We start from the raw sequence: 21,632 nt of genomic DNA on the forward strand, positions 1-21,632 counted from the left end.
TCCTCAAATACTCCATACTCTCTTGTATAGTTTGAATCTAAACATAAGATTTAAATTATATGATACATATCAAGCTAAGAATTATATAAACTATATTAAATTCATATATTTGGACCATTTTCGTTTTATTAATCATTATCAAATGAGTTGAATTAATTGAATCAAAGAATTAGTGTGTGAGAAATTGCGAATTTTAGTTGGCGCAGTTGATAAAATATTTTGTTGTCGAAAAGAGATTTAGAATTCGAATCCAACCTACACAAAAAACCAATTGGTGTTTTAACTTGATTGTAAAGAACAATCATTATGGTGCATGACTCAAATGTGTTGATCAATTTCCCTCCTATTTTGTATTAGAAATTAAGACTTTCATTGTCTCGCACTGTTGATATAAACTCTTCGTATACATCATGTATTAAATGCGGACATTTTTTAAAATTATATTGTATGAAGTGCGTAAGCAAGAGTGTGAAATAATAATTTTCCTCAAATTTAATTGCAAAAGTGTTACACATCTCAGTACACAAGTCATTAGGTTAATGAAAGCTACTTTTTTCAGGTCCCATGGACCAAGTTTCACAACGGTGAGAATAGAGTACATATGTAAGTGTTCAAGTGCATAAGCTACCTTGAAGGTCAAAGTACTGCTTTCGTGGTAGGCTCGAGGTTCAACCATTCATCTCCAACCTCACTCCTCTTGCTTAAGGAATAAAGAAATTTTTACAATGAAGAATTGATACTAAGGATTTGTTTAGATACTACTTATTTTACTGAAATTGAAAAATTATTCCTGAAAGTACTGTAGATAAAGATAAAAGTTAGTTGAAATAGAACAACAAGGCTCATGAATAGTACTAAAAAGTACGGTGAGACTCATGAATAGTAGTAAAAATAAGCTGAATAGTAAAATAATTTATAATTTTCATCCAAATCCAAATGCATACTTAATAAATGCATTTCCTGTAAATTACCACCACCCTAGATAGCAACATTAGTTAAGCAATTCAAAAGTCCAATAGACAAAATGCAAATTCTGAAAGTGTTTTCTGAGTTAATATGAATGAAAAATAAAAAGTTCTAACAAGTCGGCTTACACCAACAACCAAGCAAATTATTGACAAAATCTACTCACCCTTGGAGACATTGGACTACAATAAGGTCAAAGAACAACAGTTACAAAAAGGTTCATCAAAACTTTCAACAGAACTAACAGAATTTGACAATTGGCAGCAGGACTAACTTTCAGTACAAGTAGTTGACTCACAAGCTATGTTAACTCCCTTATACAACAGATCATTTCCCTGGCTGCAAACTCAAACTTAAGGAGGCAAGTTGCATAGGCCAAAATCTCAGATGAAGAATGAAACTTCTCATCAATTGCTACCCTCTAACCTGCTTCTGTATCTGATCTCAAATTGATTTATGACCCTCTCAATTACAAGGGAAGTTCTCCAACCACAAGTTTCTCAATATAGCAAAAAAAGCACATCAGAAAAGCAGTTCTCATCTGCAGGAGAAATGACAGAAGATCTCTCTCAATTGAAGAAAAATGGGAACTGCCAATAGAAAATTTACATGTATTGAGAATAAATCTTTTTTTGCAGCACTTTATGCATTTAGTTTTTCATATCTGTGCTCATAATGTAAGATCATTTTAGATACTTAAGAAGAAAAATAACAATGGTAACTCCAATTAAAACCACACATGTGCACTAGTTCATCATAAAACACTAGGAACTCTAGATAATCAGTTGGTTTCTTCCATGGAACTTCTAAATTGTTTCAACTAAATACCAACCTTTGCAATGATCATAAATAGTAGCCATAAATTTTGTTCCTTGATCAATCTTGATGCTCATGCTCATCTTCACTATCTGCATATGAACCCCACAAAAAAAAGGGTTAACCATTTTTTTTAATAAAAGACTAGGATATTGTAGTATTCATAAAATAATAACAATAAGCCCAAAACTTAGTTTAGGTTCAACCGGTCAAGTTCATTTTAAATCATATTAGCAGCAAGATAGACTATCAAAATCTATCACCCAATAGTTATCTCTTTTTGTTTTTTTTTTTTTTTTTGGGCGGGGGGGGGGGGGGGGTGGGTGTGTGAAGTGGGAAGGAGAGGCAAGAGCCAATAGTATTGATTAGTATTGATCATCTATGCTGCATCCGAGCCCCACCGCTATGAACTGTCCGTTTCCATTATATTTATTTAACTATTTTTGGGTCCTTGGTTGGGGTATGGGCACTGCCTGAAGTTGAGGGACCATAGGAACTGAGGACTCTTAGTGTTGTCCAAGGAAAACTGAGAGAAGAGCCAAGCATCAGACCTATGAAGCCTAACCTGACATTCACTTTTTTGTTGTTGTTCAGCTTGGAACCCAAACCCCAGTGGCCACCATAGAGGCGTTTCCATGAAAACAGAACAATCGAAAAGAAATGGATAAAAAAGACACGAATCATATAGTGTTTCATGCAACAAGTGCATGTCACATAGGAGAATAATATACCTTTGAAATATTAGTAATAAACTAATAATAGCTAGAAGGAGTAATAAGGTTTTGAGCTAGAGCTCACTCCCGGTTTAGCTTATTGCCTCTTGTATGGTAAAGTCAAGAGAGTGAATTGGTTACAATACTGTCCAACATTCTGTACTCTTTTATCAATTAAATACTGCTCTTTTATATCCTGCTAAAATGATAGATCCCCTAAATGCAGTCATTTTTATATCCAGATAGTTGCATCGAAGGTGGATCCTCATATCCACTTGAAAATTTTCCCTACAAAATTCATTTATGGTTTTTATACTTGTTTATTTCTACAATCATTAATGTGCGCATTCACTTTACACAACCACTGAAGGAAATAGATTTTACTTACCAGATCGAACATCGTCACTAATCTGGCTCCTTGCTTGGATTTGCTTAACAAGCATCCGGTACATCAACACCCACCAATAATAATGAAGAACAAGCAAGCAAAATAGAAGAGTATTGAAACACATAAATAATAAATTGGTCCATCTACTGGGTGTTTTTCCTTGTCCAAGGTCAGGGTAACTTCATAGCTGCATTAAAGGGAGAAAATCCAACAATAAATAAAAATATAAAAGAATAAAATATATAATCCAATGATTCCAACTGAGACATTGAATCCTCTGTTTCTTTAAAAGTGCAACTATTTCGTTATCTTCATGGTGCACACATCACACATAAGGGACCAAGATCCAAATATCCAATGAGTGCTTCCAATATCAAAAGCCTATCCTTAGAAACAGTTTCTAGGTTTTTTTTTTTTTTTTTTTTTTTTTTGAGAAATCAAGATTGCAATATTTGCATTTTCAGTAAGTGTTTTATGTGCAAGAATAGTTGGGAGTCTGTGGACCACCTGCTCATTCATTGTATGTATACTTATAGCTTATGGACCTTTGTGTTTTGTTTGTTTGGTATATCTTGGGTCTTGCCACAGAACGGGGTGGAGCTGTTGGCATGTTGGAGGGGGCATTGGTAGTCACCAGGCAGCGATTATTTGGGGGGCCATTCCATTGTGTTTGAGGTGGATTATTTGGAGCGAGCACAATCATCAAACTTTTGAAGGGGAAGAACATTCACTTGTGGATCTAAAATGGTTTTTCTTGCTCTCCTTATATTATTGGATGAAAGAAATGAGCAGTCTTTCGGCTTCCTCATTTGAGGAAATTTTAGATTTATGTGTTTATTATTAAAATCATAAAGCTTCCCTCAGTACCTTTCCGGTGTACGCAGTTTCTGTAACTTTAGTTTCTTTTCAATAAAATTTCTTATTAACTATCAAAAGGTCTCAATATATTTAAGATGAGTTCAAGATACACCTAATGTAACAATAAGCAATGTTACACTAAATATTTTTTTATTGGATGTGGATTTTGACAAATTCATCGTTTCATTAAATTTTCTTTTATACCCTCCATGTTTGCAAAATTTCAAAATGATTAAAGATCAATAACCATGTCTTCAATTAAATGTTTAAATTTCAAGTTTTTGTATCTTAAAAGTATGCATAACAAATGAGTTTATTGATCAAATAGTAAAAACATCTTATTGCCACAAAATTAGGTTGTATTTAGAACATAGAGAACATGTAATCCGACATCGAGATATTCAAAATATTAATTCCATAAAAATTAATATATGGTAGAACATTGCTTAAAGTTACATTAGGTGTAACTATATACCACTTGATCTTAAGACCATGGCAGAACATAAATATAGAAGCTAAGGAAAATTAAAGAAGTTTCATAGCTAATCTAAATTAAGTAGGAAGCTTACAAACCTAGTACTCCAAAGGACCCAAAATGGGTAGTAAATGAGGCGTAGTACGATCCAGGAACAAACAAATATAATAAATGCAAAGCTAGCTAGCGCTTCAGCACCACTGTATTTAGACATCTTCCCTATCTCCAGAAACACATCACTAGCATCATGAATAGCCAAAACAACTGAACCAATACGGGCAAACCTGCAAGAAATATGAGAGAAACAGTTTCTTGTATAAAACCTAAATATCCAAGACATTTATAGCATTGCATGCACTTGATGCCATAAGCTTTTCTAAATAGGCACTAGGAAAACACATTCATGACTTCAACAATGCCATCCCTTATAATTTCTATAGATCAATTGGCAGTAATGTTGCTTCCTTAAAATTGTGATTAACACAACGTGACCGAGATACTCACAGAAAAACCTACCTATAAATGAAAGATAGCACAATGAGAATTAGGGTTGCAAAATGATGGCCCATGGACACCCCAAAGTCAGAACGCCTTGTTTCCCAGAAAATCAGAGCAAATATGGAGTATGTGTAAAATCCAGCAGCAAACATATACAAAACCTTCAATTTTAACCTGAAAGTCATTAATTAGTAAAAATTGACTAAATAAACCAAACATCCTTGTTCGATTAAAAGTAGAGGATAGCGCTAAGCCAATGTGAATGCTACATCAAACAACCACAGCATTTTTATATATATAATCTGGGAAGTCTTACTTAATTTTTTGATCAGGCCAAACCTGATTTCCTGGTCCTACCCAAAAGCATATTGTTTTGGTAAACCAAGGCTCATTATAAGTTACAGATAAAGCGAAAATCTCTGCTGTAAGATAATAAATGAATTTCCATGCTGACTCCTTAAATTTTCTCATCTTCTTCATTCTCTCGGTTGCGTCAACATCCTTCATCTGATTTCCCTTTCCAAAAATTGACTGATTTGCCACTTTCTGCAATACGCACATTCATTTCAGCCACCCCAAAAAAGAAAATGCAAAAAGGGGGAAGAAAAGTCTGAGTGGAAAAAGAAACAAGCAAAAATCCAACAGAGTCAAAGCAATCTCATTCAGAGTTCCTGATTATGATTATATTTGCTCTATTTGGAGAAAGAACAAACAGATAGTTAAAAATTGATGAAACAATGGAACATGGAACTAAACACCCAATTTCACAGTTTTTAAATATTCCCAAACATACAAAAGGAATGGAGCAATATACTGACTTTTACAATTTTCTGGCATAAAACAGATGACTTGAGCTAGAAGAACAATGGCCAAGCTTAGCTCAAGCATGAGCAAAGATTAGCGAATTGAAATTAAATAGCACAGTTATACATTTGACCTATTATCATTAGAGCATGAAGTAAGCCATCACATTTCTTCAAAATGATGAAAAAATATTATTCCCTAGTCTTCATTATGTAAACCATCAAAATTTAGGATAACTTTCTGGTATACAGCATAGCTGAACAAGCACTAAATATAGAGCAGCCTTTAATATAATCAAGAAGAAGTGAACTTTCAAAGAGAAGCATATATAATGGTGCAGTAAAATTGTCATAACAATAGGGACAAAAGGTAGTAGCTCTATCCATTTTAATGTTCATAGATCGCATCTCACGAATAAGCTACACAAAATAATAAGGCTCGTTGATCAAAATGAAGACGTAGTTATGAATCCTGTTGCTTGCTGCCAAAATCTAAATTTACTAATGAAGACCCTAGTAGGAATAATGCTAAGCTACTTAGAGACTTAAAAATGCTTTAGAATCATGGGGCTTTATAACAAGAAAACACTAAATCAAGGCATATTTACTATCATGATCAGTGAAACAGGTTACATTGATAGCCAAAATAAACACACAAGGTACCATGCCCATTTATTAAATTGGTCAAGCATGGAACAAGGCAGCTATAAAATTCATGGTACAGACTGCTTATGCATTAAAACCATTGCATTTAAGTGATAAGTTTACACACACACAGTGAGTATTGAACCCACAATCTTACTCACCACCCTGTATTTATCATCAACCCAAAATAAGAAAAAATGAAAGACAATTTAACTGACAAAATATGGAATCACCAAAAAAAAAAATTTACACGAAGATTCTAAGACCATAACAAAAGCTGCACAAATATTCATCATAACAGTAGAATATCACTGACTCCAACCAAATGTACAACAACCAATTATCCACATCACAAAGTACAAAACCAAGCAAAACCCATCATAAAAAAAGTGAAAAGCCTATCTGAGTCAATCAAATTTTGATTTAAATAAAAAGAAAGAAAGAAAAAAAAAGAAAGAAAAAAAAGAAAAAAAAAACGAATCATCAATAATCCAATAGATTGAAAAGGAAGCTACAAAGTAGAAGTGAGTAAACCAAAAAGAGATAAGGTTTAATTATGGTAAACAATGAGAAAGTACCTCGAAGATGAATCTATCTAGGAAATATCGAACAGAGGGAAACAACAAAGCAAAGAAGGGAAGGATTAAGAAATCCTCGTATGTTGGGTATGATTCATATTGCCAATCGATGGAGCTTAAGATTGCTGTCAAACTCATCTCGGATTTTCCTTTTCAATGATCCGAAATAGAGAAAATGTAAATTTTCCTGTGAAACAAACAATAACTATGTGTGGATCACGTATGGAAGAAGCAGAGACATGCGTCTCTGTTGGTTTTTAAAGCCCACAATCGCAAACAATAAAAACTCAGTTTTCGTATTTTCCTATGGTCTGGTTTCGTTGAAGCATCAAAGGTTGTATGTATTATTGAGCTAATCGCCTAGTGATTTTTGATTGGTTGTAGGGTTTGAGGTGGCCCATGGTGTTTTGGGTGAGTCTCAGAATTGCCACTTCTTTTTTTTCTTTTGTTTTTTGGGGTTGACAAAATTGCCCATATGGGCCGGGGTGGACCTTTTTATGGTTGAGAGAGAGAGAGAGAGAGAGACAGCTGAGTTTTTTTTTTTTTTTTTTTTGAGAAAGAGAAGAAGCTGATGAGTTTGCGATTGTGATTGCGATTGTGATTGTGATTTGTGAGGGAAGGAAGATTCGCATTTTCATGTGATCTGGAGAGAGCGTGCGTCCGTAGAGGCGGAGCTCATTGCATTGCCAGAATGCCACGTGGCACTTTACTGGCCGGAGATGGGAGCCAGCCACTATTGTATTTTGTATTTTACTACTACCACTAATAGTAGCACGAGCATTAGCACCCGGTCTAAAAACATAAATCATAAAAATAAAAATAGTATTAGCATTTTTAAATACATATATATCGCTTTAAAAAAAAATGCTATATATATCAGGGCACGAGTTTTTGGGAAGTGAGGCACATGGCCACCTGCGTTAACTTGAGAGTGAGACTAAGAGCATTCTCATCAGCTCTCTTATAAAAAATATTATTTTGACACACCAAAAACTTACTTTATCATTTTAACACATCATTTTACAATGTACCATTATCAGATGTTCTATTCTTCAATTCTACACATTAAAATAATATTTATTACACATTAAAATAATATATTTACTTAAAACCTAGCAATATACAATCACAGAGCCTAGTGGCAGTTGCCACCAACCAAGAACCAACAACCACCGCTACAATTATCGCCACAACAACAACCACCGTTACAACCACCGCCACAAACTACAACCACAATCACTGGATCCTCCAACAAATTCCAAATCCAAAAACCACAACAAATGAGAAAAAAAAAAAAACTCAAAATTTTCAACAAAACCCCACCATACACAGCACAGCCGGCCACTACCATACCCAAGCATAGCCCATAATCACAATCACACGGAATCCACAACCGAAGGAAAAAAGAAAAAAAACAGGGAGATAAAAATAGATCGCTCCACGGCGATGGCCTCAGTGGTGAGGCTGAACTCCACGGCAATGGGCTGTGGGAGTGACAAGGAGGCCGAAAAAAAAAAGATAGAAAGGGAGAGTGACAGGGAAAAAAAAAAGAGATAGAGAAGGCGCAGAGAGAAAGTGACAGTAAAGAAAATAGATGGGGGAAAAAAAAAGAAAGAAAAAGGGAGGGGTGGGGGTTCTGGAGAAAGAAAGAAGAAGGGAAAAAAAAAAAGGAAGAGAGGTGAAACTGAGAAGATGAAGTGAGGCGGAGAAAGAAAGAAGAAAAAAAGAAAGAGAGAGAAGAAAGAGTGATAAATGAAGAGAGAGAGAGAGAGAGAGAGAAAACGAATTAAATAAGCCAAGCAGTGTTTGGCATTCCAGTCCGTACTGTGCCAAAAATGAAAGCGTACTATAGCATGTCTCAAATTTTTAGCACATATAGCATACCTTATGATGCTCTGTTTTTTGTGTTTGGTGTGTCAAATGCCAAATATTTGGCATTTGACACACCTGATGAGAATGCTCTAATAATTTATTTTCCAATAATGGTACTATATCGGTGTCATGTACATGTTTAACTAAAAAATACGTGGCTTTTACAACTCTATTTTTACTTTTTAATTATATTTCTTGATGAAGTGTAGATTCGTCAGTCGTTGTAAGTATGTCCAGATGGAGCCTAGTATTTGCTTGTGTCACCGTGAAAATGGTAAGGTAGCTCTCTTAAGGTGGTTGAACGGTTTTAGACCCCTTAGAACAACCAGATTGGTTAGCCTAGATTAATTAGCCAAGTTGTTACTTAGTCAAATTATGCAATTCTAGGTTAAAGTAATCAAATAATCATATCAAAATAATAAAGTAACGGAATAATAAAAGACACAATGATATGATCACCCAGGAAACCACACGGTAAAAACTCGGGGAGGATTTAACCCACCGATCCTCAAGGCAAACCTGAATTCACTATGAAAGAATCGAAGTTCATACAAAAGAACTACAAGCTCCCCCCGCTCGACTTCCTAATGCTACCCACCAGTAGAACTTACTGACACGACCACGTGCAAACTTCGAATCCACGGACTCCTTCTTTCTTGAATTCTTCAATCAGCTATTTAAGAGCTAAAGGAAGGCCTTTAGCACACTTCACAAAACCTTTGGACAGATCCAAAAATTCTTTTCTAGGAGTGGTTTTATTAAACACTGTCAAACTAAAGAGCTCAAGGGATTTATCATTGGCTAGTCCCCCTACTCTATATATATAATCCACCCTACACATTTCCAACAGGTGCTTATCCTTAGTTGTTACAATGATCCTACTTCCCTGACTGAACCAATCATGATTCCCTGCTAATGCTTGTAGTTGTTCATATTTATCAACATCATCAACAATAAGAAGAACCTTTTTGGTGGGTAGTATCTTCTTTATCAATCAGATTCCCACATGACGATTCCAAATATTTGCTTCTTTTTCCATAAAGGCCTCAGAAAGAAGTTTTTTTTGTAAATAAACAATACCATGTTTTTCAACTGTTTCTCTAACATTATAAATAAAGCTACTAGCTTCAAATTGAATGAAATATGCCAGAGTGGTCTTACCAATGCCGCCCATCCCCCAAATCCCTATAAAACGAACACCATCTAGTTCAGTGCCACATAAGTTCATAATTTTCTCGACATGAGAGTCCATTCCAACAAGGTGCTCACAAGCATTTGTGAATTCATGATTTAATTCATGAAGTATAATGTCAATAATTTCCTGAACAACTTCTGATTCATACCTATAAAAATGATTAAATGATTAGTGATGTAGCCAACAATTTTATTTTGGAGTTCTTAGTTAACCTTAGTTTGTAAAAGGTATATATATACACACACATGTATGATTCATATATGTGTTTATTATAAATTGAATATAATTTCTCTCTATTTAAAAGAAAAAATATTACAAACCCACAAGCTTCAGGAAGCATGGAAACCTTATTTGGGCTTTGTGTCCGTGTCCAACATGTGTTAGACAGCAGACACCTTTTGAACACGCTAACACCTCTAAGACATGACTACATGAGGGTCCCCTTTTGGCAATCCGTGACAAAACCCTAATTAAAAGCTCAAAGTTTTACAAGTAAAAAGCCCTTTACAAAGAAATGCTTATAAACTTCAAATTCAGCCTAACTACTATCCATCAGTTGCAAGTGTAGACAGCAGCTTAGTTGAATCAACCTGTATATTCCTGAAATACTCAACAAACGCATAAATGCATGTGTGACAGAAAAGAGTAAAACAACAGGTATAACATTCTTGTAAGATTCACACAACACAAAATAAAAGACATATATAAATGATCAACTCATAAATATAAATCAATAAGCAGTGAATCACAAAACATGTATATCAATCAATGTTACTCCCCCTAACATAAATATCTCCAAAAATGATATACAAAGTGAAGCACCTAGATACAATCTAAAAACTCCACAAGCTCCTCTCAAACAAAAAAAATCTCCCCCGAATAACAAAATCTCCCCCTTTTTGTGACGGAATGCCAAAGAGCAATCATGAGTCGCCATCAAAAGGAGGTGGTGAGGGTGAATGAAGACGCGCTAAATCGGCTCAGAGAGCACGAATCTCATCTAGTAAGTCCACCAAAATCTGACCATGAGCCGTCTGAACGGTCACGACAGTCTCCAGAGTACGACGAACATCAAAGTCGGTCGAAAGAGGTGGAGGAACATCAGCAGCAGCAGCATCATCACCAACTAGATCAGGAACATCCTCACCAGCAGTACCTGTAGAAGAAGAAGGAGGAGGTGCGCTACTAGACAGCTCAGACCTAGGGTGTTTAGAACCAGCTCAAAGATGAGCGGCCCTCTGTTTAAGAAAAGACGCACCTATGGGAGCTATCACATGAACGGGCTCAGAGGAATGGAAGTCACTAAGGTCAAGATGGAACAAAATCCTATGAATAAAAATAGGATGAACAAGGGCATGAGAAGAAGATGAACTCCTATAAACATCGTTTAAAGAACGAAGAAAGAGATGGGGAAAACTAATAGGAGCATCAGTAACCAGAGCGTACAAAAATACACACCTCTCAAGAGGAATGGTGTGAACATGAGAAATGGGCCAGATGGAATGACAAGCTATCCTAAAGAACAGATAGTGCAACCCAGAGAGCTCAGCAGAAGTGATCCTAGGATCAGAACCCCACTGGACAGAAGTCCCAGTGATGAAAGACAAAACGTCGCTCAGCTCGAGAGACTCGTCATATGGATAGACAGGATCCCTAACCAATGGTACCCCTAGAGCATTAGCCATTACCTGAGGAGTAATGGTGTACCCTACACCTCGTATCCAACTCTTTACTAAAGTGTTGGAATCATAGACGTGAATAGAGATGTTCGAATAGAACTCTCTAATCAAGGCAGACGGTGGAGGAGGATCAGAAATGTCCAATAAGGGTAACCAGCCCCGACGCTCAAAGTTTGCCCTAATGGCAGGATCTAGCTCATCTAACAGAACATAACGTTCAGCCCAAATTTTCCTCTTAAGGTTAAGTTTCTCAAAAAGCTCTTGGTTTTTCTCACTCGGAAACCTCTCATGGTCAAAGGAAGGAAGGGATGGAGAGGAAGAGGGAATGGACCTACGGGCTCTAGTCTTCCTAGGCATGATGCTAAGGAAAGGACAGAGACACAAAAGAGAAAACCAAAAGAAAACACAAGAAAAACAAGACCAAGGGCAGACTGCAAGTTAGCAACAAAAATAATAGAATGAAAATCTATATGATGCATGAACAGATACAGTGCCATGATGCATGTACTAATGCAGTGAGCAATTAAGTTCAATTGAGATTAAATTGACAAAATTGGCTTGAGCAGGGAATTTCTTAACAAAAACCCTAAAAATTGAAAACCACTTGAAAATTTTTAAAACAAATTGATGAATTGAGCATTACAGAACACAACACATAGATTATAATGCTTAATTTCATCAATACAACAAGCCAATTTCATCAAATTCTACCCAATTTAACAAAATCCCCAAATTGGATCAATTAGAAACCCTAGATTTTTCAATTTTTCACCAAACTCAAAATTGATCAAATTAAACTATTAAGATCATGTCTATAGCATGTCCCCGCAAAAACCCATTGATCAATTTCACAAAATTGGACTTGAATCAACAGAAAACCCAAAAAGAAAAAGTTTCGAAAATTTGAGCATAAATGCATGAAAAATGCATGAAATATGTAAATAAACTCAAAAAGGAAGGGCAAAACAGACTTACCAGCTTGAGGAAAGAGAGATTTTGTAAAAACTTCGGAGGAAAACGACAAAAATCACTATGTGGAGCCTTGCCTCGTCGGAGAGAGAAAAGGAAAAGTTTAAAAAGTTTAAAATAGTACTTTGAAAAAGTTAGATCTGAACTTTTAAAAAAGTTTTTCCACGATCTTCGATCGATCGAAAATTACATTCGATCGATCGAATGAAACAGTCATTTTAGAACAAACGAAAGCACTTTTTCGATTGATCGAAAAATAGACTGGATCGATCGAAATGGGCAGAGGCTCACTAAATTTTTGAAAAAAATCCAGTTTTGAAAGACACAAACCTAATTTTGAAAAACAACTCCTCAAAACATTAAACAAGAAAAGCAAAATGCATGAGTATGAGATGGAATGCTTTTTCAAAAACCCAAAATTTTTTTTTAAACCCAAATTATGTCAAAAACAAGTTTCAATCATTCTTCCATTGAATTTTCTCAAGCAACAAAAATGTTGTGCACATATCTCAAGATATTTTCAAACTTGTTTGGTCAGACCAAAAACACATACACTAGCATGTACAGTGTTTAACAAAGAGTAACTTGTGTAGTGTGTGATACTAGCAAAAACTTGAGATACATGTAAGGTGATATGTGAATAGCAATCAAACACAAAGTCTACGCAATTCATCACATATAATTTAAAAGAGACTATCACCTAAAGAGTTACATCCTATAACTCCCACATCTCCTAGAACAAAAGCTTGTAATCATGTAAGTTTCTTGCATTTTTTGCCTCTTATTTGTATGAGATGGCATTCAGCCTAATAGTACACGCCGGTTTGAATTAAGTGAATTGGCATCAAGCCTAATAGTACACACCAGTTTTAATTTAATTTGAGGCTACACCTTATGTTCTTTTTGTGCATGTGCTACACTTTCTCGAGCACAGAATCTTATGATATGCACTAAGGTGTTCATGATTGGCTAGTGAACAGTGGTGAGATGGTTATTTATGCCTTTCTCAAAAGGATCAAGTCCATCAGTCAAATAGCATGTGACTTCATGATTAAGACAAAGTGATTAAGAACCATACACAAAAAAAAATGTTTTGCATAATTCTCAAAGTATCTTCAAACTTGGTTGGTCAGACCAAAAACACACACAATAACATGTACAAAGTTTAGCAAAGAGTAACTTGTGTAGTGTGTGCAACTAGCATAAACTTGAGATACATGTGAGGTGATATGTGAATAGCAATCAATCACAAAGTCTACAAAATCCATCACATAGAATTTAAAAGAGACTATCACCTAAAGAGTTACATCCTATAACTTCCACATCTCCTAGAACAAAAGCTTGCAATCATGTAAGTTTCTTGTATTTTTGCCTCATTTTTTTTTTTGTGAGATGGCATCAAGCCTAATAGTACATACCAATTTTATTTATGTGAGATGGCATCAAGCCTAATAGTACACACTAATTTTAAGCATTAAGCAATTAAAGAGGCTACACCTTATGTTCTTTTTGTGCATGTGCTACACTTTCTTTAGCACAGAATCTTATGATATGCACTAAGGTGTTCATGATTGGCTAGTGAACAGTGGTGAGATGGTCATTTATGCCTTTCTCAAAAGGTTCAAATCCAACAGTCAAATAACATGTGACTTCAAGATCAAGACAAAGTGATAAACACCATAAACATCTTTCCCACACAACATGCACTACAAAGCTTCAACTAGTCAAGTGCAATAAATAAGCTCATTTTTGACCAACTTTGTTTTCAAAAACCAAGAAAACAATGTCAAACACATTTTTGCTTTCTCTTTTTCTCCTTTTTTTTTTTTTTAAGAGAAAACAATATAAATCCTAGAATGAAATGCATGAATGTAATGCAATGCAAATCCTAGAAACAAAACAAAAGAAACACAAAAAAAAAGAACAATGGTCACAAAGGAATGAGCAATGAAGCACAAGGACCATGTTAGAAAGACTTAATTAGGTCGAATCTTTTGCATCCAAAACCTTTTAGATGCATCACGAGCATTGGAGTTCTTATTCACATTCGAGTGATTTCCAACTCTAGGATTGGAAAAAGGTTCAACACCTTTACTAATTCACCAATAAGTGTCATAGGATCTTATGCTTGAGACACAGACACTTTTGGTTTGTTTGCTCTCTTAGCAGCTTGAAGCTTGTAACAGTTAAGACGAATGTGTCCAGACTTACCACAAAAATGACAAACCCAAGAAGGTTTACCATGCATCTTGTCCTTAGAAAGGGTAGGTTTAGTTTCTCTTAAATCAACCCTAATCTTCTTAGGAGGTGAAACTTCTACAGGTTTGACTACCTCACTCACAGGTGGTTTGACAGTTTCACTCACAACCTCACTCACAGAAGGTTCAGAAGAAGATGAAGGAACAAAATTCGTAGAATATGGCGCAGAATCAAAGATGCTTTCAACATATCCTAACCCATATTTATCAGAAGAATACTTTTGAACATTCAGCATGTGATCAAGTTTAGAACTAGCAGATCTAGCAACAGATAAATCATGTTCCAAAGTTTTAACTTTATCAAGCAAAAGCATGTTTTTAGATTTAACATTGTTCAAAAGATCATTAGCATCAAACAGTTTAACAAGCAAATTTTTCTTTTCAAGCTCAAGAGATTCAATTTTCTTCAGGCCAAGTTCTACATTCATAGCATCCCTTGTAGCAATTTTGCAAAGTTTATTGTAGGCCTCTTGAAGATCTGCATCCTCAGAGAGTTCCCCATCAGAAGGGTTCTCTTCAACAGATATGCTTTCATTGACTACAGCTATAGCAGTGAAAGCAATGAAGTTTCCATCCTCATCACATCCGGACTCATCATCAGAAACCTCATTATCGCTAAGGGTTACAGTTATAGCTTTACCTTTAGTCCTCAAGAATGTAGGACATTCAGATTTCACACGACCATACCCTTGACAGCCAAAACACTGAGGACCCAAAGAATTATTTGAAGATAGACCAACTTTTTCTCTAGGTTTTTCAAAGTTATTAACCTTAGTGGGATCATTCTTCCTAAAATTTCTAGGTTCAGCAATGTATGTACCTTTTGCCCTTCTGTTGGTATTTCTAAGAAAGTTTTTGAAGTTTTTGGCAAGATAGGCAATCTCTGTAGCATAGAGCTCATCATCAAATCCATCACCATCAACATTATCAACTGACTTAAGAGCCATTGATTTGGATTTGTTCACTTTAGGTAGGTCAGACTCATAGGACTGAAGAGATCCTACAAGCTCATCAACAGGGATGGAGTCCACATCCTTGCTTTCAGTGATGACAGTCACTTTGGGTTTAAAGTCTTCAGTTAAAGATCTAAGTATCTTCCTAACAATTTTAAGTTGATCATAGATTTCACCCAAATTAAAAGCAGAATTAACAATATCATTCAGTTTGGCATAAAATTCATCAAAGGATTCATCATCAGACATCCTAATGCTCTCAAACCTAGAAGTTAATTGCTGCAGTTTGTTTATCTTAATTGCCTTTGTGCCTTCATGCACAGTTTGGAGGATTTTCCAAGCAATATGAGCAACCTCAACATTAGAGATTCTCTTAAATTCATTCATAGCTTTGCTATTGAAGCTAGCTGCTTCTTTTTCAGAAGTTTGCCACTCACTCATAAGAGTAGTGGGCTTCTCCCATCTGTACTTAACGGAATTCCAAACTCTCTCATCAATGGATTTCAGGAATGCTTTCATTCTTACTTTCTAATAAGCATAGTTATTCCCATCAAAGTGAGGAGGAACAACAAGAGAGTGTCCATGTCCATGACAACAGGGGTCAAGGATCAGCTCAGAGATCAAAAAATCTCAAACAAAAGAGCTACCTGCTCTGATACCACTTGAACGGTTTTAGACCCCTTAGAACAACCACATTGGTTAGCCTAGATTAATTAGCCAAGTTGTTACTTAGTCAAATTATGCAATTCTAGGTTAAAGCAATCAAATAATCATATCAAAATAATAAAGCAGCGGAATAATAAAAGACACAATGATATGATCACCCAAGAAACCACACGGTAAAAACCTGGGGAGGATTTGACCCACCGATCCTCAAGGCAAACCTAAATCCATTATGAAAGAATCGAAGTTCATACAAAAGGACTACAAACTCCCCGCTTGACTTCCTAATGCTACCCACCAGTAGAACTTACTGACACGACCACGTGCAAGCTCCAAATCCACGGACTCCTTCTTTCTTGAATTCTTCAATTAGCTACAAGCAGCCACGCTTAATATTCTTTAAGCTTCAATGGTAGCAACCAAGTTGATCATCAAGATGTTGATACTATCTCTAACTTGAAAACCCTAAGCTTTGTGTAAAGGAAAGCTCCTCTAGATCTCACAAGAGATTTATACAAAATAGCAATGTATGAGCAACAATACAACTTGAGCAACTCTAAAAACGTGGCTAGGGTTTTGCCTTATATACCTAGGGTAAAAACATAAAATCCTAAACATTTAATGAGTTAGGGCTGAGTTGGAAATTCTGCAGAAAACGCAATTTGGTCGACTTTCGATCGATCGAATCTATTCTTCGATCGATCGAGCCAGACTGAAATGCCCCAATGCATCTACAGTCTCTCGATTCCAACTTTACAATAATTAAACAACTTTGAGCACACTATAACAAGACTAAACATATCGTTTTGATCATGGTTTGCCAATATTACAAATTAGAGTTTTAAATACATAAATTCCTAAACCTTTAGAACCTAACAGTGGTTATCGGTGTCGTGCCTGCCACAACATCTTCAATACTAAAGTCAGTATAAGAAAACTTTTGAGAAAATAGTTGAGTATCAGAATAACTGGTAATACTTTTTTTAGTGTGTCTATGTACCTTTTGCTAGTGTTGTAAAGGCTTTATATATGTTTCCACAGCCCCTAGCCGTTGTGGTCGTTAATGTGGTTTTAATGCCTCTCTTGATAACGCCTCATGCTCAGTAATGTGGGCCTTAATAAGGCATCTAATGGTCTGTATAACTGGTCTTGCTGTTCAGGACATTATTGGTTGCATTGAATGGCTTCGTTATTTTCGTCAGTGATATGGACATGTGTTTAGCTCATTTCAGAGGACGGCCTCATTGGTCTCAAAGAAATCATCTAGGGAGGTTGAGTTTGTCAGTCCCATCAGTTGCCCCCAAATTCTGTGGTCATTGTGATGTGTCACGACGATCATAGAAGATGAAGGATCCTTAGGCTGTACATGACTCTTGGGGTTTTACTCCACATTAAATGAGTAGTGGCGGTGCCACATGCGTTGTGGCCACGTGGCATGTTCTGATCAGGGGAGTTAATGCTCCAATGTGTATGACTCTTGGGTTTCCCGTTGAATTTTAGTTTTGTGAGCCTTGGTTTTTAAACTTCTCTTCTTCTTACTTTCCCTTCCACTTTTCCAAAACTCCTAATCATTGCTCTAAGTATTTTCTTTTCTGACTTTTCTCTGCAACCCTTCTCCGAGCTACTTCTTTTCTCTTTTCGATGTAGACATAAACTATGATAAATTTCTGATTTTCTTTCCCTTTTCTTTTGTGTTTATTTTTGGGTTTTAGGGTTTTTAGGATTCATCTTTTTCCCTTTGTTTTCTAGTTTTTCCATGGTTAGTGGCTCTGAGGTTAGGATGGCTTGTTCCTCAATTTCTTTTCTTTTTGCATGCTTAGGGGGGTCTTTAGGTGTTTTCCCACATCTTGAGAACTTTGTTTTTGAGGGTAATAGTCTGGGCGTTGCATTGGCTGATTTGTTGCCTTTGCTTTGTCAATTAATTGATTGGTTCGAGAGTTTGATGAAAGAGCAAGGGATCATGTTTGAGGTGAGGTCGAGTGAATTAGAGATTAGGTTGTCCTCTAATGATAGCCCGGTAGAGGCTGGCTTCGATACTGCTATTTCTGCCCCTCGAGAGGTTAGGGCTTTCCATGCCCTTGATGAGGTGTGTGGTTTAGACACCGACACACTTTCTAGGTTTAAGGAGAGATTCTAGTTCCCAGATAGGGTTAGGGTTCGTCTGCCTCATGAGGAGGAACAGGCCTGCCAATTCTTCCTTGGGGAGGTATGCTTCTTTGAGGCTACCTTCTTGTGTGGGCTTAGGTTCCCCGTCTATCCATTCATTATGGAGCTGTTAGGCCACTTTGGTATTGCTCATGGGCAACTTATGCCCAATTCGTGGAGGATAGTGGTCAGCTGTATGGGGATATGGCTACGGACGGAGACATGATCCAAGTGGCCGAGCTTGTCTACTTGTACCGTTTGAAGTCGTCCAAGGAGCATAGGTACTATGAGTTGGTGCCATGGGAGAGGAGGACTAGGATCGTCCAGAATCTACCTTCATCCTTCAGATACTAGAAGTCCCAGTTTTTCTTTGTGTCTGGGAATTATTGGGAGACTTCCTTTAACGAAGTTTGGGGTGATCTCTCAAGGTTGCTCCGTCAGTGGAGCACCCCAAATTTAGGTGCGTCAATACTTGTTCTAGTCCCTTGATTTTTGTCCTGATCTTTTTATCGTCACTAACTCCCTTGCCTATTGTCTTGTGTAGTTAAGAGACGACCTAAGCTTAAAAGCAGTTATAAGGAGCGTGTTGAGAAGGCGATCGAGTACGCAAGGACAATTGAGGACTTCGACGACCTGGTGGACCCTCGGACTCTTGCTTTTTACTGCTTATGTCCAGAACCGTCTGCCTTTATCCTACGCAATATTGATATTGAGGAAAAAAAGAGTAAGTGTTAATCTCCTCAGTGTTGGTTTCCTTGCATATATACTTTTGCTCATAGATTTTTTTTCTTTTTTAGGGATGACAATGAAGTTTAATCAAAGTATGTACGTGAACGAGCCCCTTTCCAATCTTGGGGCCAAAAACATGAGGTTGATGGACAAGGGTGCTTCCGTCACTCCTGCTACCTCGGTTACTTTTGGCACCGAGACGGTGAGGACGACCTCTTCGGCGACTTTGGTTGAAGAAATCCCCCCCGCAACAGAAGAGGCAGCGGATCGGTAACAAGGAAGGAGAAGGCTGACTCTTGTTCGTCTAGTGTCTGGGACGATGCCGAGGTCTCGAGGGTTAGAGCTGAGGAGACTTTTACTACTAAGGAGATGAAGGTATTCTCGAGTTCGTCTCCAAGTGAGCTTGTGGGTCGTCATCTCCATAAGCTCGTTCAGGTAATATACTTGTGCAAGTTCATCTCCTTTCCTCTTCCTCCTTTTTTTTTTTTTTTTTTTAGGTGCTGGGGGAAAGTCTCCATCTCACCTCGGAGTATCTTACTCAAGAGGCCAAGGTAGAGTCTGTAGTGTCTTGGGTGGCGGCCTTGGAGACAGAGAACTCGAAGTTGAAGAAAGATTTGATAACTACCATGGACAAAGCTAACCATGCCAAGGAAAAGGTGAAGACCCTAAGTGACGATCTTAGAGTTGAACGGTAGTTAACTTTGGAGAAATATGAGTAGCTCCTAGTTGCCAAGGAGAAGATAAAAACCATAGCTACTAAGGCCATCGAGGGTTTCTAGTAGACGGAAGAGTACAATACTTGTGCTCTTCAGCTGGTACTTCAAAGGGTTTGAGCTTTTGAGGCGATACTTCATCAAGCACCCTTTTGGAGTAGATCTGGAGAACTTAGACCTTGAAGTGGTAGACAAGGAGATGGCTGCTGACGAGGCCTCCCACTCCACGGCCTTTGATGGTGACGCCCTTGAGAGTGCTCTTCCTCCTCCAATCGGTGATGACCCAGTCGCAAACACTTGAACCTGTTACCCCTTTTTTTTTTAGGTGCCTAGTGTGTTCTTGGGCCTTTTAAGTCTATTTTGAGAACAATCATTTCATTCTAATTTGAGAACAATGCATTTAACCTAGTGTTTATGGGTTTTTAGCTTTAGTGTGAAAACAATGGTAGCTGCCCCATGTTTTTGGGCTTTTAATTATATTTGTAATTGCACACTTACTTGCCTATACTCGTTTCTATGTGATCTTTGTTCCTTTAGTTTCTCTTCTAGCATCTTCCTTGTACTTAGCCAAATTACTTGCCTGTACTCTTTTGAGGGATTTTGTCACTATTTTATTTATTTATTTATTATTTATTTTTTAGTAACTTACATCCGTCTAGGCAAAATCTTGTTACTTAACCATTTTTTCTTTTCATGACTTACACCATTTTGAGGGATTTGGTCATTTTTTGGCTTCGTCAGTAACTTACATTTGTCTAGGCGGAATCTTGTTACTTGACCATTTTTTCTTTTTATGACTTACACCCTTTTAAGGGATTTTGTCATTCTTTTACTTCGTCAGTAACTTACATCCGTCCAAGCGGAATCTTGTTACTTGACCGTTTTTTCTTTTTATGACTTACACCCTTTTAAGGGATTTGGTTGTTCTTTGGCTTCGTTAGTAACTTACATCCGTCCAAGCGGAATCTTGTTATTTAGCCATTTTTATGACTTACATCCATTTAAGGGATGTTGTCATTCTTTGGCTTCGTCAGTAACTTACATCCGTTTAGGCGGAATCTTGTTACTTAGCCATTTTTATACTTGGCTTTTTGCTTGCATTGAATCATTGGCTGAATAATCCTTTTATTACTTTCAATAACGAATACAATTTTCTATTATATCTATTAGTGGTACTTCTTCAAATGCTCAATGTTCCATGGTCGTGACAGTCTTTGTCCGTTGAAGGTCTCTAGGTGATAACTCCCTTGTCTAGAGTAATGGACGATCCAGTAGGGTCCTTCCCAGGTTGGGCCGAGTTTCCCTTGGATAGAGTCTTTAGTTGCTGGGGTGACTTTGCATAGGACAAGATCCCCTATGTCAAGTTGTCTGAGCTTCACTCTTTTGTTGTAGTACTTGGCCATCTTCTGTTGGTACTTGGTCATTCTGCTTGAAGCATCATCCTTAATCTCATCCAAGCAATCCAGGTTGACTTTTAGTTGATCGTCATTGCTTTCTTCGTGAAACATCTCTCGTTTAACTTTAGTTATTCCCACCTCGACCGGGATTACTGCCTCGGTGTCGTAAGTGAGCCTGAAGGGGGTTTCTCTTGTTGGGGTTTTGGCTGTAGTTTTGTAGGCCCACAAAACATTGGGTAATTCTTCGGGTCAGGCCCCCTTAGCATCGTCTAGCTTGGTTTTGATGATCTTGAGTAGTGTCCGATTATTCATCTCTGTC

General features: G+C 36.9%; 1 protein-coding gene across 1 annotated transcript; it reads right to left on the reverse strand.

Annotated features, from left to right (window-relative positions):
* Positions 1 to 1,031: 1,031 nt before the first annotated feature.
* LOC111988768 (ASC1-like protein) lies at positions 1,032 to 7,256 on the reverse strand. The gene is given in 8 exon segments (XM_024020559.2): positions 1,032 to 1,556; positions 1,799 to 1,874; positions 2,884 to 3,007; positions 3,010 to 3,070; positions 4,315 to 4,500; positions 4,733 to 4,888; positions 5,031 to 5,260; positions 6,741 to 7,256. Coding segments are annotated over 7 exon segments (927 nt in total). The 5' UTR covers positions 6,879 to 7,256; the 3' UTR covers positions 1,032 to 1,556; positions 1,799 to 1,842.
* Positions 7,257 to 21,632: the final 14,376 nt, after the last annotated feature.

The sequence above is a fragment of the Quercus suber genome, unplaced genomic scaffold (assembly GCF_002906115.3).
Source record: "Quercus suber isolate HL8 unplaced genomic scaffold, Cork oak 2.0 scaffold_165, whole genome shotgun sequence".
In the NCBI taxonomy this organism is placed as follows: Eukaryota; Viridiplantae; Streptophyta; class Magnoliopsida; order Fagales; family Fagaceae; genus Quercus; species Quercus suber.